Below are 14,620 nucleotides of genomic sequence, written 5' to 3'. Positions count from 1 at the left end.
TAATCCACTATAACAATGAAGAGTACAATGGTGAGATACAAATACACCCTCACTTGGTATTTTTCCCACACTCCTTTTCTTCACTGTTACAGCCCCTTTCTTAACCCTCTCGGCTCTCACACTTGCACACACTGTAATTTCTCTTCCTCTCGTAACCTTCCTAAAAACTCACCCTCAATGCTATTATATAGGCTCCAACAGTCCAACCCATGCAATCAATGCACTTTACATATTTCAAGCATGAAGATGTAGAGCCACACAACAAAGTATTGACTTTTCTTTTGTAATCTCTGCCTTCTTCACTCTTTTCTACACACGGCACAAGAAGACCAAATAAATAGGCATGACCTCTTCATCTCTTCATCTGCCGAGAGGCTTCCAAAAATGCTCCATGGGACTTGTTGAGATGCATCACCCAAAGCCAATTAATTCCACCAACAATTTCCCATACACTTAAATAAATTCCCTCTGTTTTCATTTTCACATCACATCACATGGACAAAACCCAACAACAACAAATGTCATTGTCATTTCTGCTTCCGTTGATCCCCTCGGTGCTTCAAATACAGAATTAGAACAGGCTGTTTTTCCCTTTACAAGTTGAGAATGATGAGAACGAAAGATTGAATGAACCTGACATCGGATTAATCCCATTTTCGGTTCTTCTGTAAGAAGTCCAACCATGTGTGGAAAGGGCCTATAGATGTGCTTGCGGTATCGATTGAACACCGGATGTTTGAATCTGAATTTTCAAACCATGTGTGGAAAGGGCCTTCCCTCCGTCTTGATTTTGAAACCGGTTCTCCTGTAGCTATCAATGTGTGGTTAAAGGATTGGTTCCATCTGGCTCCTCCTGATGACGAATACATTTCGAAATCTATTTGTGTGATGTGGGCTCTTTGGCTTTGAGGGAATAAAAGCATGTTTCAGAGGGGATATTCATCACACTTCCCGGATGCTGCATTTGGTAAAAGGCCATAAACGACAGCTTCATTTCTTGGACAAAAATCCAGTGATACAGGAATTAAGCTTTTGTGTGGACGGCTTTGATAATAACAATCCAGGTTAGCTTCATTATGATTGTGCTTTGTTCTAGTCCTTTTATCAGGGAATACAATGTCCGAGGTGATCTGTATGTTATGAGCACCGATACTTGGACGAAAATTGATTTTAATAAGATGTTGTTGTTCTTGGAGGAGATGAATGAATGAGGGCTGTATGATAGCATCGTGCAAATCGGTGTATCTTCTGCTATAGCCTTGAATGGAGTTTTCTATTGGCCTGCACATGTACTCCCAACTGATCAAGTGGTTGTTATGTCCTTCGACATTGGTGATGAGGTGTTCAGAAGAATAACAACACAGAGTGTTTGCATAAGAAAGGGAATCTAACTAACTGGCAATTTACAGAATTACATGATAAAATTGCTCTGCTTGTTTCTCCTAATGAAGGGGGCTTCGATGTGTGGGTGTTGGATGAAAACAAGAGTTGTTGGACTAACCATATTGAAGTTGGGCCTTTTCCGAGGATTGCAAGTGATATGGGATACAAGGTAGACAGTCATATTACAATGGTGGGAGGTGGGAAAAATGGTGAATTGTTAGTGACTGAGCATAAATATTCTGGTGAGCTAAAACTCTTTTCATATGATACAAAGACCCGGGAAACTATAGATTTTTATTGTGGTCAGGTTCCGTATCTATCTTGTGTTTATTTGTGTGAGGGGACTCTATTTTCAGTCATGCAAGCCAATAAAATCGTGCTCAACAAGTAGAACAAGAATAGGAAAGCACTTAATTTGCTGAAGCAACTCATGTGTGACTAGTGAGTTGCTCTTTATTGAATGTTTTCTCTGTTCATAGTTATTTTGATTGAGGTTGGTTAATTATGCTCAAAGTGTTGGGTTTCCCTTCTTATGTAAGTTTTGTGGAGGCCTAATACTTTTGCCTTGTTTGGATCATAACTTAGAATCATCCAAACAAGGCATTTGTTTGCCCAATAACAATTTGTCCAATCGTTATCTTTTTCTCCAATCATTATCCTAATTTCTCACTCCGCTATCATTACCCAAAAATCAAACTCAAAAATTTTCAAAACAACATCCAAACAAGGCATTTGTTTGCCCAATAACAATTTGTGTGTGGCCCAAAAAGGATTTATTTGTGGGCTAGTTTTTGGGTATATAGAAGTTTCTACGCGTATTTGGTTTACAGAACAAATTAATGATTTGCACATCACCTTGGCTCCACTTGGCTTCTCTTGGAAGCAAGATGAGTTTTTGTCTTTGGGGGAATGCAATCACAAATGGAACCTTCGTCCAAGATTTCTCAAGATTTTGCAACAAAATGTAACGCCTGCTCAGAGTTTTCTCAATCAACAGTTCTCTCTGTTTTTCCCATGCAGGTAGAAGGAGCATTTTATTGTTCATTCTGCATTTTAGACACTGGAAAATTTGTCGGATTGATCAGCTAGGGTTGTAAGCGAGGCAAGCCGAACTTTGTCGAGCTCGAGCTCGATTCGTTTACTAAACGAGTCAAAAACTAGAGCTCGAGCTCGGCACGAGCTTTAACGAGCCAAGCATAGTCATTTATTGAACGAGTCTCTTTTATCGAGCCGAGCCTCCATTAACGAGGCGAGCTTTTGTTGAACGAGCCGAAAACTCGAGCTCAAGCTCAGCTTGTTTATTAAACGAGCCGAAACTTCAAGCTCGAGCTCGACTTGTTTACTAAACGAGTCTAGCCGAGCTCGCGAGCTGCTCGGTTCGTTTACAGCCCTGAATTGAGCTCCCGTCTGGTTACACCCTCCTCGGTCTAAGTTTGAGCCATTTGTAGACCTTTTCTGGGTACCCTTCAATGGTCCAAGTTAGAGCCATTTGTGGAACTATTCATATTTTAGATCTTGCCAAGAACATCGACAGGAATAAAAATCGCGTTGATCGCATTCCCTTTGATACAATATAATTTTGAAATGCATTAATCTTGTTAAAATAAAAGCGTGCAATGCTAGATCGCAATCTATTCGACACAATTATCTGAAATTGAATGCATTGGAATGTGAGGGGAAATTTTAAGAAAAATATAGTCTCACATTACTTGAAAGTGAAATATGTTATCATTTGATAACATTTGGGACATTTCGAGATGCATGAAGTTTCCACATTTGAAATTGCAACTATGACTACAGGCATCCTCTGCAACCACACAATTCAAACAGGGAGTCAATGTCGTAATTTGCTAACTTTATCGTTCTATTTGCTAGGAGTACAATTAAGTGCATTTAAGCTAACTGCTAATTAAGATTCAGGAGTTGTGCTGTTGATTACCCCATTCTGCTAAGGTTCCCGTTCCGCTTTCTTTCTAAACCTTTTTTTTAAAAAAAATATAATTTTAAACTCAAATATAACGAAAATGAAAAATAATTTTTCATTTTTTTGTACCGTTTAAAATATTTCAATGAGATCTATCAAACAAGATCCATATTGGAAGAAAAATTATTTGCAACACATGATTTTTTAGCTTGAAATTACATTATTTTTAAAAAAGAATGTTTTAAAAGAAAATGGAACACCTATTCTTTTTTAAGTATATTTATTTTCCGTTTTACGAGACAGATCATTCTTTTACAATATATCACATTTAATTTCAAAAAAATACTTGTGTTTTGATTTGCAACTTCCACTTCTCCCATACCATCCTATTGGGGAGAAAAAAATAATAGATACTAGTTATTCGTAACATGGGATGGGACTTACATGTAGTATTTATGCAAATCCCACTTTATGTACACGGAGCGTCACAAATTATCATTGCATCTAAATTTTTCTCATCCCATCGACCGAAGAAGAAAAAATGAGAACGTACGCACAAATTAATATACCAAAAAGTCGTGCACTGGGTACGCCCAGGCAAAAGAGTCTGGTTCTTAAACTAGTATGGCAAATGCGCGCCGCAAATCTTTATTATCAAGTGAACGTATAAAAGAAAATACATTTTCCTTTCATTTACTTTACATTTACTTTACAGACAAGGGTTCTACTCAACTCGAAAATAATTATCACTCATTATATCAAAAATAATTTTCAAAACTCAAAACCAAACAAAGTAGTAACGTGGGTTAGATCCGGCCCAAAATACTAAAGTGTTTTCTCGCCCAAAAATAACTTTCCTTTTATTTACTTCACCTCACTACAGTTTTTTCAGGAAATATTATTTTCCTTTAGCCTTTGATTGGATGATGTCTTGAAAGTTTTTTAGTTTGGTTTTTGGATAATGAGTGGAGAGAGAAATTAGAGCAATGATTAGAGATATGGGTAATGAATTGAGAGAGAAATTATTATAATAATTAGAGATAAAGAGAGAAATTAGGGTAATAATTAGAGATAGAGATAGAAATAAGAGTAACAATTGAGAGTAGAAATAATAGTGTTTTTTGAGTTATTTTTTTTCTCTTCAAAATACCATAAAAAACAAGGCATAATTTCTTGACAAATAAACGTGGGGTAGATCCGGCCCAAAATAAATGATGCCCGAAAAAATAAAATTGAAGCTTGGTCGAGGGTTCTAGTGTTCTACTTCTACTCAGCCCAAAGGAAAATAGAGAAAACTGGGTCATCAGTAGAAGACTCGAAGAAGCCAGCTATGGAGGGTAGCCAATCAATTGTGGGAACGACCGCGTTCAAACTGCCGTTTGAGATGACGATTGAAATCCTATCGAGGTTGCCAGTGAAATCCCTCTTGCGATTCAAGTCCGTATGCAAAACCTGGTATGATCTCATCAAAACCCCTCATTTCATTTCCAAACATCTTCTAACCCATTCCACTCGCCATCACACCCCTCTCCTAGAAACTTCTTTAAATCTTGTAACCGAAAACCAGGAAATCTCATTGATCTACAACGATGGGTTTAACAACGGCCCTATCAATCTCGATTTCCCATTTCTGGATATAAGGGATTATCGTCGCACTTCTGGGTATGGTGGGGAGAATTATCTTGTTATTGCGGGTATATGTAATGGTTTGGTTTGCGTAAGTCTATCTTGCTTTGGATATCGTTTGTTTCTATGCAATCCCTCCACCAGAAAGTTTCGGGAGATTCCGAATTCCGAATGGAACGATGAGAATTCTTATGGTGGCCAGGTTAGTTTTGGGTTTGGCTTCCATCCCAGTGCTAATGATTACAAGTTGATTAGGATTGGGCTTTATTCTACTCCTACCAGCAAATACAATATCCGAGCTGATCTGTATATTATGAGCACCGATACTTGGACAGAAATTGATTTTCGTAAGTTGTCGTTGTTCTTGGGGGAGATGAATGAAGGGGGGGAGTATGATAGCATCGTGCAAATCGGTGGATCTTCTGCTACAGCCTTGAATGGAGTTTTCTATTGGCCTGCACGTGTAGTCCCAACTGATCAAGTGGTTGTTATGTCCTTTGACATGGGTACTGAGGTGTTCAGCAGAATAAGAACACCAGAGTGTTTGCATGAGAGGGGGAATCTATATAACTGGCAATTTACAGAATTAGATGATAAAATTGCCCTGGTTATATCTCATGATGAAAGCGGCTTCGATGTGTGGGTGTTGAATGAAAACGAGAGTTGTTGGACCAACCAAATTAAAGTCGGGCCTTTTCCGAGGATTGCAAGTGATATGGGATACGAGGTAGATGGTCATATTACAGCGGTGGGAGGTGGGAAAAATGGTGAATTGTTAGTGACCGAGCATAAATATACTGGTGAGCTAAAGCTCTTTTCATATGATACAAAGACCCGGGAAACAATGGATCTTTATTGTGGTCCGGTTTGGTTTCTATCTTTTGTTTATTTGTATGCGGGGACTCTACTTCCAGTTATGCAAGCCAATGAAATCGCACTCAACAAGTAGGACAGGAATAGGAAAGCACTTAATTTGCGGAAGCAACTCAGGTGTGACTTGTGAGTTGCTGTTTTGAATGCTTTCTCTGTTCATGGTTATTTTGGTTGCGGTTTCTTAGTTATGCTCAAAGTAGTCTCTTTTGGAAACTAATATTGAGAACCCTTTTGTAACTAAGATTCAGTGTTCCATGTTTGAGCCTGAAAGTATTTTCTTTTGAATATGTAATATATGTTCGACACTTGATGTATACAATGTTGACTGTTATATTTTGGAGCCTATGCTTTTAACTTCCAATTGATGTATCATCGGGTGAGGCTAATGTTTTGGTGTTGGTGCACCCATTGCTATTTTTTGGAGTATGAATGTGCAGGTCTTCTTTTCTCTTTGTTTGTCATGGAATTGTAGTTGTATTTGTAACTACGGCTTCACGATCATCAGTTCTTGGTGATGGTTTTTGTTAATGCTAAATTGCAAATTCTGTAGCCTTGGTGGCTAACAAAAGACAAAGGATCACTGCATTTCTTATAGAAACTAGGAATCATAGAAATGTGAAAGTGTACCCTTCTAAGTAAATCATGCGCCTCAACCATCGAGTTCACAGCGTGCCTTAGCCATCGAGCTATATATACTTTCGCCTCCTTGCCTTTCTCTTCAGAATGTTTCTTTGCTTTCTTTTTTTCTTTTTATGTTTTTTTTCGAGGTGGACAATAGCATCAACACAAAAGATTACATAGCCAAATGTTTTATTTTTCAGGTAAATAATTTCATTGATCAGAAAGAAAACCGACAACCACTACGGGGCATTCCCCTGAGAAACAGGCTGCCTAGGAGCTCTAACAGTACCTAGCCAAATGTTGTTCAGCTTCCCTTAAGGCTCGATTCACCTTGCATGCATAGATAGACTCAATGTACATAAACACAAAGCCCGGACATTTTCTAGAACTAAACGGGTGTAGAGATAACCCGTCTTGCAATCTTTGAGACTCAAAACCGATCGCCTCGTGCATAAATCAACTTTGCAATTGCTTCCAAATCCCGGTCCCCAATTTGGGGTGCAGGAATATTCAGGTTTGGCCGCTTTCTAACTTTTTCAAGAGGATCGATAAGCATTTGAGCTTGCATTATATCTGATGGTAGTCCCGGCGTTCCCTGCAATATCTCGCTTTCTTAGCCGTGCTTCTGCATCAACCCTTCTTTCACCTTCCAGATTTCCGACGGTGATGGGAAACTTCGGTTGTACCACTGATTGACTATCATTAGAATGTCATAAGGCAAGTATGAATACCAGCAGCCTTGAGTTCTCTCCTTTTCTGCAGTGAAGCAAGCCCTTCTGGCCTCTTCAAGTTGCTTCCTCCTGGCTTTCCTTTTGGCCTTCTACCCTCTGGTATTGGCTAGCCGGGCTTGTGCTTGTTGGAGCATTTCTTTCTCATCCCCATCCATATCCACAGTGTCCGGACATGCTGGTTTCGATTATGGGGGTTGGGTCAATATCACCGGGATGCAACTTGCGTGGATCATCACCTGCCTAGTAGTTTTCATTCTTGGCACACGCAGCATCAAGTGATTTTTCTTATCATTCAAGGGACGCAGTACGACCAAGAATCGGGGCAATCATCCTCCATTGCCCGGGCAGCTTTTCTTCTTCTTCCTTCCCTAGTCCACTCAGTCTAAGAACTTTTGAAAACAAAAAACAAAAAAAGTAGTACTTATCATCAGAATTTACTTGTACGAAAACGAAAGCCAAAACTGTGAAAATAGCAACAAAATCCGAAGATAAAAATCTAAGGAATCTTGCCGTTTGGTTAAATTTTTTTTTTTTTTTTTTTTTTTTTGGCTTTTATGTAAGCTGGTTATTCGCGGTTCGTTAAAAATCCGTTCGAAGCCATTTCTAGAAATAAATGAGTCAAACTCATACATGTGTTTGTTAAGCTCGTTACATTTTGAAAACAAATTTCAAACAACCTACTAGTCGGCTCAATAAGCTTAAAGACAAATGTGAATTGTTGCTATTGATATCTGATCAAGTTAATTTTTTTACAGGAGCATATGGCTTCACAAATTTTGAAAATATGAACTATTTCAATCATTGGAAGAACACCACCTAGTGTGGTTGGTTCCTTTTTCTCCCTCTTAAAGGAGAGTTCGAATTTTCATTGATGAGGTGTTCGGCTCTCGTTGTAACTATTAACAACTAACCTCTAACATTTGGTGAAAAACTAAAAAAAAATATTCATTATAGTGGGCCCGAAAAACATCAAATGTGGGCGAAAACGAGGTGGACCCATTTTAAGTGGACTACATCTTTCTCAACCCCTTGGATTTCAAGTAGAGGTACGAGGAAAGGATGGAGTGGGTCGAAGCCCAATCCATGGTAAGATCCGGCCCACATTACATGCCCGACAAACAAAGTTGAAGCTTCAACAAGGGTTCTACTCAACTCGGAAGAAATGAGCATCTGTGTGAGAAAGTGAGCTAAATTCTGTGGGTTTAATTTGGGTTTCAGGCCAAGAATCAGAAGAACAAGAACAAGAACAAGAAGCAGCTATGGCTAGTAGCCAATCAACTGTAGCGAGGACCACGTTCCATCTGCCGTTTGAGATAACCATTGTAATCCTCTCCAGATTGCCAGTGAAATCCCTCTTGCGATTCAAGTCCGTATGCAAAAACTGGTATGATCTGATCAAAACCCATGATTTTGTTGCCAAACATCTCCAAACCCAGTCCACTATCAATCGCACCTCTCTCCTAGTAACCGGTTACAATCGTGAAACAGAAACCCATCAAATGTCTTTACTTTTCAATGATGGGCTCATTAACGGCCCTATCAATCTCGATTTTGCCCCTTTTCTGAATGGAAGGATTAACAAGTATACTGGGATGAATTATTTCTATATTGTGGGTATCTGTAATGGCTTAGTTTGCATACATTTCTCTCCCGATTTATATCCCTTGATTCTATGTAATCCCTCCACCGGACAGTTTCGGGAAATTCCAAATTCCAAATGGGTATGGCCGGATGAGATGGATTTCAATGTTTATGGTGAAACGGTTAAGCGGGTCAGTTTTGGGTTTGGCTTCCATCCCAGTGCTAATGATTACAAGTTGATAAGGATTGTGCTTTATTTTAGTTACGCCGGGGAACCCGTTATCGAAGCTGATCTGTACGTGATGAGTACTGATACGTGGAGAGAAATCCATGTCGATAAGGTCTCGGTCTTTTTTGGGGAGATGAATAATTTTGGGCGGTTTACTAGCTACGTGCAAATTGGTGAATCTTCTGCTTCAGCAGTCATAAATGGAGTTTTCTATTGGCCTGCATTTGTAATCCCCTCTGATGAAGTGATTGTTATGTCCTTCAACATGGGCGATGAGGTGTTTAGGAAAATAAGAACACCGGTGTTTTTGGGTAGGGGTTTTAATGAAACAATCTGGCGATTTACAAAACTGACGTATCAAAAAATCTGGCAATTTACAGAACTTAAGGATAAACTTGCTCTGGTTATTCATTCGAATGAAAGATGCCTTGATGTCTGGGTGTTGAATGAAGACCAGAAATCATGGACTAACCAATTCAAAGTTGGATCTTTTCCAAGGATTTCACGTTATGTGAGATATGGGGAGAATGGTGAAATCAGAGTGGTAGGATGTGCGAACAATGGTGAATTCGTAGTGATAGACCATAGTGGAAGTGGTGACTTAAAGCTCTTTTCATATGATCTAGAGACCTGCAAAAGAACGGATCTTTATTTTGGTTGGGTTCCGTATGGATCTGCTATTTACTTGTATACGGAGACCCTGCTTCCAGTCATGCAAACCACCGAAGCATTGAATTTGTGTAACTGACTCAGGTGTGAACTCATGTTTTGAATGCTTTCACTGTTCACGCTTATGTTTGTTGTGGTAGGCAAACTATGCCTCATAGTATATACTCTTTTGGAAGCTTTGATGTACGGGTTTAGAATGAAGTGGGAGATCCTGGAAGTAATCAAAGGTTGGAATTTTGCACGTATTGCAGGCCCAGTGTTGACGGAGAAAAAGATACGATTAGATCGGTGGGAAGCACTTTATGGTGAAAGACACTAAAAGAATCTGGCAAGTGAAACCTCTTTTTGGATCATCCCGAGAGCCAATACACCAAGAATCTTGTTTTGCTCAGTTTGGGTACCTATACGCCATTATTTATACACGGAGACTATACTTCCTGTCACGAAAATGTTGTCAACCAACACAATGACTTCTTGTCATTGCATCTGTGAAAGCTTACTCTACTTACGGTTATCTAAGGAGCATAGTTTTTGTTTTTGTGTTGGGTTGAAGCTGCATTAACTTGACTATATATTGATCTTTTGGTACTTTTTAATACTATAATTAGCGTACCATTCATGTGCCTGAAATTAGTTTTTTCGTTTTTTCCTTGTTTCATTCAATTGATTATTTAAGTTGACTTACTAACGGATGGATAACTCTAATGTTTTTCCTGTGTTATCGTTTCTGTTCCAATGACTGTTGATTGCTGCATTCAGAAGCCTATGTTTCATGTGAGTGAGTTTTGGGTAACCCTGATTTTGTGCAGGCACATTGCTTTGCATTTGTTCTTTGTAGCATAATTGTGTTGGGTTGTTTCATCTGTTTATTCACCAAGATTTTCTTAATTGTTTTGGTTATTTGACCAATTCGTTTCTACTGAATTTACTACACCAAGATCATCATGATCATGACCACTACAATGCTTTTGATTTTCTTTTCTTGTACCTTCTATTTCTTTGCTACACTTTTCTGGATTCAGTTTCTTTGCTATACTTTTCTGGACTCGGTTTCTTTGCTGTTTGGAAAAAAACTGGACCGAACAGCCCTCTTTGATGGTGCCTTGGAGCTCTTCATTTTGTTAGATTTAAAGTGCAAACCATCCATGTAAACTATGACTTTAATCTGACATCGGCAAGTTTCTTATCCAGACATCCAATTATTGGTTCGGAATTTTGGTACTAACTTTTGAACCAAGACAAGTGTTTCTTGATCAAGCACTTGTTGATATCCGATTAAAGTAATAATTTGCAGTAATTGTTTGCCCATTAAGTCTTACATAAACGGATCTGGTTATTACAGAGGGACAGCAGTGGTGTCCATGCACCTGGACTGTGCCGTCCAGTTTTTCCTCCAAAATGGCAGTGAAGCTTAGTCCGACTCTCTTTTTTTTTTGGTAGCTGTCTTTGGTTCACCTCTGTTGTGACATTACTTACACTATTGATTCCCAAAAGAAACACTTCCATCTGCTGCAACTAGATTTTCTCTGAGGAGATGATAAAAGATCGGAACAAGCACCTCGTTGATTCATTCCCGCTTTCCAACAGTTGATCCACTCTGCGCTTTAAAACAGAACTGAAACATGCTGTTTTTCCATTTTCAAGTTGAGAATGATGAGAACAATAGTTTGAATGAACTTGACAGTGGATTCCATCTTTGAATCTTCTGTAAAAAGTCCCCGAATCATTAAAAATTTGTTTCACCTTGGCTTGTTCTGCTCAAGGAACAAATTGGAGCCTAACTTTTAGACTTGTTCGAGCCACACTTGCTTAGAAGTTTCACACTTTGCCAAAAACGCTCATAGACAACCTCTACGACTGGCTCATTTGGTATTACAGAAGTCGTTGCAGAAAGCAAGTGATCGACGCAACAATCCAAACTGGGGGTGAATGGCAATGATTTGCCAATTTTTCTGTTCTCTTCGCTAATTGTGTGATTAATTGCGTCTAAGCTAATTGCTAACTGACAAGTAGGGATTGGTCGAGTGGTTAAAACACTCCCTTAGAAAGTGTGATGCCAAGATCGAGGCTTACGCTGTGTTTCACAACTTTTCCTTCTCCCATCCGCTCCTATTGACCAGAAAAACAACAAAAATAAACACAGAGAACTAATTGGTAACTGCAGATTATGTTCTCTCACTCGGAATACATTAACAAAAAGTAATGATTGTTCCCTCTGCGAAACAAATGTGGCAGTTTTAAATGGCATAACAATAACAAAATGAACAGTTCATGAACAAGTGGCCAACGCATTTATGTTTTAGCTGGAGAAGATCGAGAATAAGATGACCTTCTGGCAGAAGATCGAGAGATGAAACAAGGAAACACATTTAGCGTATAAGAAAAAATGTGCAACAGTCAAGAGTCATTGAAGCAGATGCTACATTACATGGAAAAATTCAAAATCTCCATCCATTCATAAACCAACTTCATACTCAACTGAGACAAATTAGTTATTAGTTGCTTATTGAACTACACAAAGAACTAGTTTAGGCTTGTAACGGGACACTTTGAGGCATATGCTGCTTCAATAATTAAAAAAAAAAATTAAAAAAAAAGAAAGAAGAGGGAGACAAAAACTATGCTCCTTAAACAAGCATGTGCAAGATTCACGGCCGCAAGTGACACAGGAGTCTTGTACATGAATTCACTGCTACGTTTTCCCTTCTCTCTTCTTGTTCACGAGCTCATTGTTGTGCTTGACTTCAATGTCATGACTGGTAAAATCTTGCTGTATAAAGAATTCAAAATGGCAAAATGAAGATTCTTAGTGTCTTGGCTCTCGGGACGACCCAACAAGAGACTTGAATTGCACAACTTTTTAGCGTCTTTCACCATATTCAGCACATCCCACTAGTCTGATCGCAAGTCTTGAAAAGACACTGCTATGAGGCATAGTTAAGCTACCACAACTAAAATAAGCATGAATAGGGAAAGCGTTCAGAACATGAGCTCACACCTGAGTCAGTTCCACAAATGCAATGCTTCCTTTTTTGGTTCTTCTTGTTGAGCATGGCTTCATTGGTTTCCATGATTGGAAGCAGGGTCCCCGTATACAAGTAAATATCAGAAGGATACGGAACCCGGCCAAAATAAAGATCAGTAGTTTCCCGGGCCTTCAGATCATACAAAAAGAGCTTTAAATCACTAGATACTTTATGGTCCGTCACTACCAATTCACCATTTTTCATACCTCCCACCACTGTGATTTCACCATTTTCCCCACATCCCACATACGGTGGAATCCTTGGAAAAGATCCCATTTTAAATTGGTTCGTCCAAGAACCCTGGTCTTCATTCAACACCCACACATCAAAGCGTCTGTCATCGGGATGAATAACAAGAGCAAGTTTATACTTCAATTCCGTTATTCGCCAGTTAATTTCGTCCCAAGTCTCATCCAAACACACTGGTGTACTTATTCTTCTGAACACCTCATCACCCATGTCAAAAGACACAACAATCACTTCATTAGTTGGCATTACACACGCTGGCCAATAGAAAACTCCATTCAAAACCGCTGAAGCACAAGATCCACCAATTTGCACGTAGCTATTATTCGTCTCCCCAAGGAACACCGAAACCTTATCGGCATCGATTTCTCTCCAAGTATCAGTCCTCATCACATAAAGATCAGCTTGGACAAAGGCGTCCTCCTCCTCCATTGATCTAGAATAAAGCACAATCCTAACCAACTTCAAAATCATTAGCACTGGGATGGTAGCCAAACCCATAACTAATCCGCTTAATGTCTGCATAACCATAGTAATCCGGATCATCCAAATATTGCCGTTCGGAATGCCGAATTTCCCGAAACTGTCTGGTGGCGGGGTTGCACAGAATCAAGGGATATCCAAAGGGAGATAAACTTATGCAAACCAAACCATTACAGATACCCCCAATAGAGAGGTAATTTTTCATAGGTTTCTCCCACCACCTGCAAAGAGTAGTCCTCCTCCTATTCATAAATGGGAAATCGAGATTGATAGGGCCGTCGCTACGAAACCCATCGTTGAAAACTAAAGACATGGCGTAGTTTTCGTTTACGCGATTGTACGTGGTTACGAGAAGAGAGGTGGAGCTGAGAGTGGACTGGGTTTGGAAATGCTTGGAAATGAAATCAGGGGTTTTGATCAGATCATACCAGTCTTTGCAAACGGATTTGAATCGCAAGAGGGATTTCACTGGCAATCTTGAGAGGATTTCAATGGTTATCTCCAACGGTAGATGGAACGTCGCCCTTGCTCCTGTGGATTGGCTGCCCTCCTCCATGGCTTCTCTTCTTCTTCTTGTCGGCTTCTCTTCTAATGTGGACCGGGTCTACCTATGGACTTGGGCTTCGACCAATGATGTAGCCCATTTAAAACGGGTACGCCTACTCGTCTGCGTCGCACAAGGCTTTTTTAGGTGTTGTTCCACTAAAGACTACACCTTGTTTGGTTCCTATTTTTTAAAGTTATTTTTGATGTAATGAGTGAGAATAAATGGAAAGAGATAGAGAAAAAAATATATTGAGAAACATTTACAAAGGAAAATGAGATGAGGTGAGACGAGATGAGATAGGAACCAAACCAGGTGTAGATTTTTGAATTTTTTTGTTTTGCCTTATTCAAAATTTTTTTGCAATTGTTAGTTTTTCGTGTCTCACTTTTTGAGTTTTTTCGATTTGTCTCATATCTAATCAGAAAATTAAAAAATTATGACTTTTATTCAAATATTTTGAAAAATAATCACTTTTAGCACAAAAAAAAAAGGTAAAAAAAGTTGACTTTTTTTTCTTAAAATTGGATATTTCGAAACATATTTGGGAATTTTTTTTTTTCAATTCTTCTCATTAAGACGAATTAATAATTCATAAAAATTTAACGTAAAATTAGCGAACACTATTTTTTTGTAATAAAGACATCTTTTAAAAAGTGGTAAAAAGTTAAGCGACACAAGTAT

The 14,620-nt window shown here is 38.9% G+C and overlaps 3 protein-coding genes across 3 annotated transcripts; 2 read left to right on the top strand and 1 right to left on the bottom strand.

Annotated features, from left to right (window-relative positions):
- Positions 1-4,524: 4,524 nt before the first annotated feature.
- Positions 4,525-6,167, top strand: LOC131325984 (F-box/kelch-repeat protein At3g23880-like). Its single transcript, XM_058358518.1, has one exon. The coding sequence runs from the start codon at positions 4,638-4,640 to the stop codon at positions 5,880-5,882; it is 1,245 nt and encodes a 414-aa protein (XP_058214501.1). The 5' UTR covers positions 4,525-4,637; the 3' UTR covers positions 5,883-6,167.
- A 2,041-nt stretch (positions 6,168-8,208) lies between these two features.
- On the top strand, positions 8,209-10,252 carry LOC131325983 (F-box/kelch-repeat protein At3g23880-like). Its single transcript, XM_058358516.1, has 2 exons — positions 8,209-9,721; positions 9,889-10,252. The coding sequence occupies exon 1, from the start codon at positions 8,418-8,420 to the stop codon at positions 9,714-9,716; it is 1,299 nt and encodes a 432-aa protein (XP_058214499.1). The 5' UTR covers positions 8,209-8,417; the 3' UTR covers positions 9,717-9,721; positions 9,889-10,252.
- Positions 10,253-12,150: 1,898 nt separating this feature from the next.
- On the bottom strand, positions 12,151-13,977 carry LOC131325988 (uncharacterized). The gene is made up of 2 exons (XM_058358523.1): positions 12,636-13,977; positions 12,151-12,407 (listed from the first exon to the last, which is right to left on the bottom strand). Exons 1-2 carry the CDS (start codon positions 13,453-13,455, stop codon positions 12,388-12,390), a joined length of 840 nt encoding a protein of 279 aa, XP_058214506.1. The 5' UTR covers positions 13,456-13,977; the 3' UTR covers positions 12,151-12,387.
- Positions 13,978-14,620: the final 643 nt, after the last annotated feature.

This window comes from Rhododendron vialii, chromosome 5a (genome assembly GCF_030253575.1).
Source record: "Rhododendron vialii isolate Sample 1 chromosome 5a, ASM3025357v1".
In the NCBI taxonomy this organism is placed as follows: Eukaryota; Viridiplantae; Streptophyta; class Magnoliopsida; order Ericales; family Ericaceae; genus Rhododendron; species Rhododendron vialii.
The sequence above is the reverse complement of the archived record's forward strand: the minus strand, read 5'-3'. Positions and strand labels throughout refer to the sequence as shown.

Coding starts and splice junctions, on each gene's coding strand:
- LOC131325984 (XM_058358518.1), top strand. CDS start 4,638: ATGGAGGGTAGCCAATCAATTGTGGGAACGACCGCGTTCAAACTGCCG.
- LOC131325988 (XM_058358523.1), bottom strand. CDS start 13,455: ATGATCCGGATTACTATGGTTATGCAGACATTAAGCGGATTAGTTATG. Junction 12,408..12,635: donor CATTTGTGGAACTGACTCAG/GTGTGAGCTCAT, acceptor TTCTTTATACAG/CAAGATTTTACCAGTCATGA.
- LOC131325983 (XM_058358516.1), top strand. CDS start 8,418: ATGGCTAGTAGCCAATCAACTGTAGCGAGGACCACGTTCCATCTGCCG.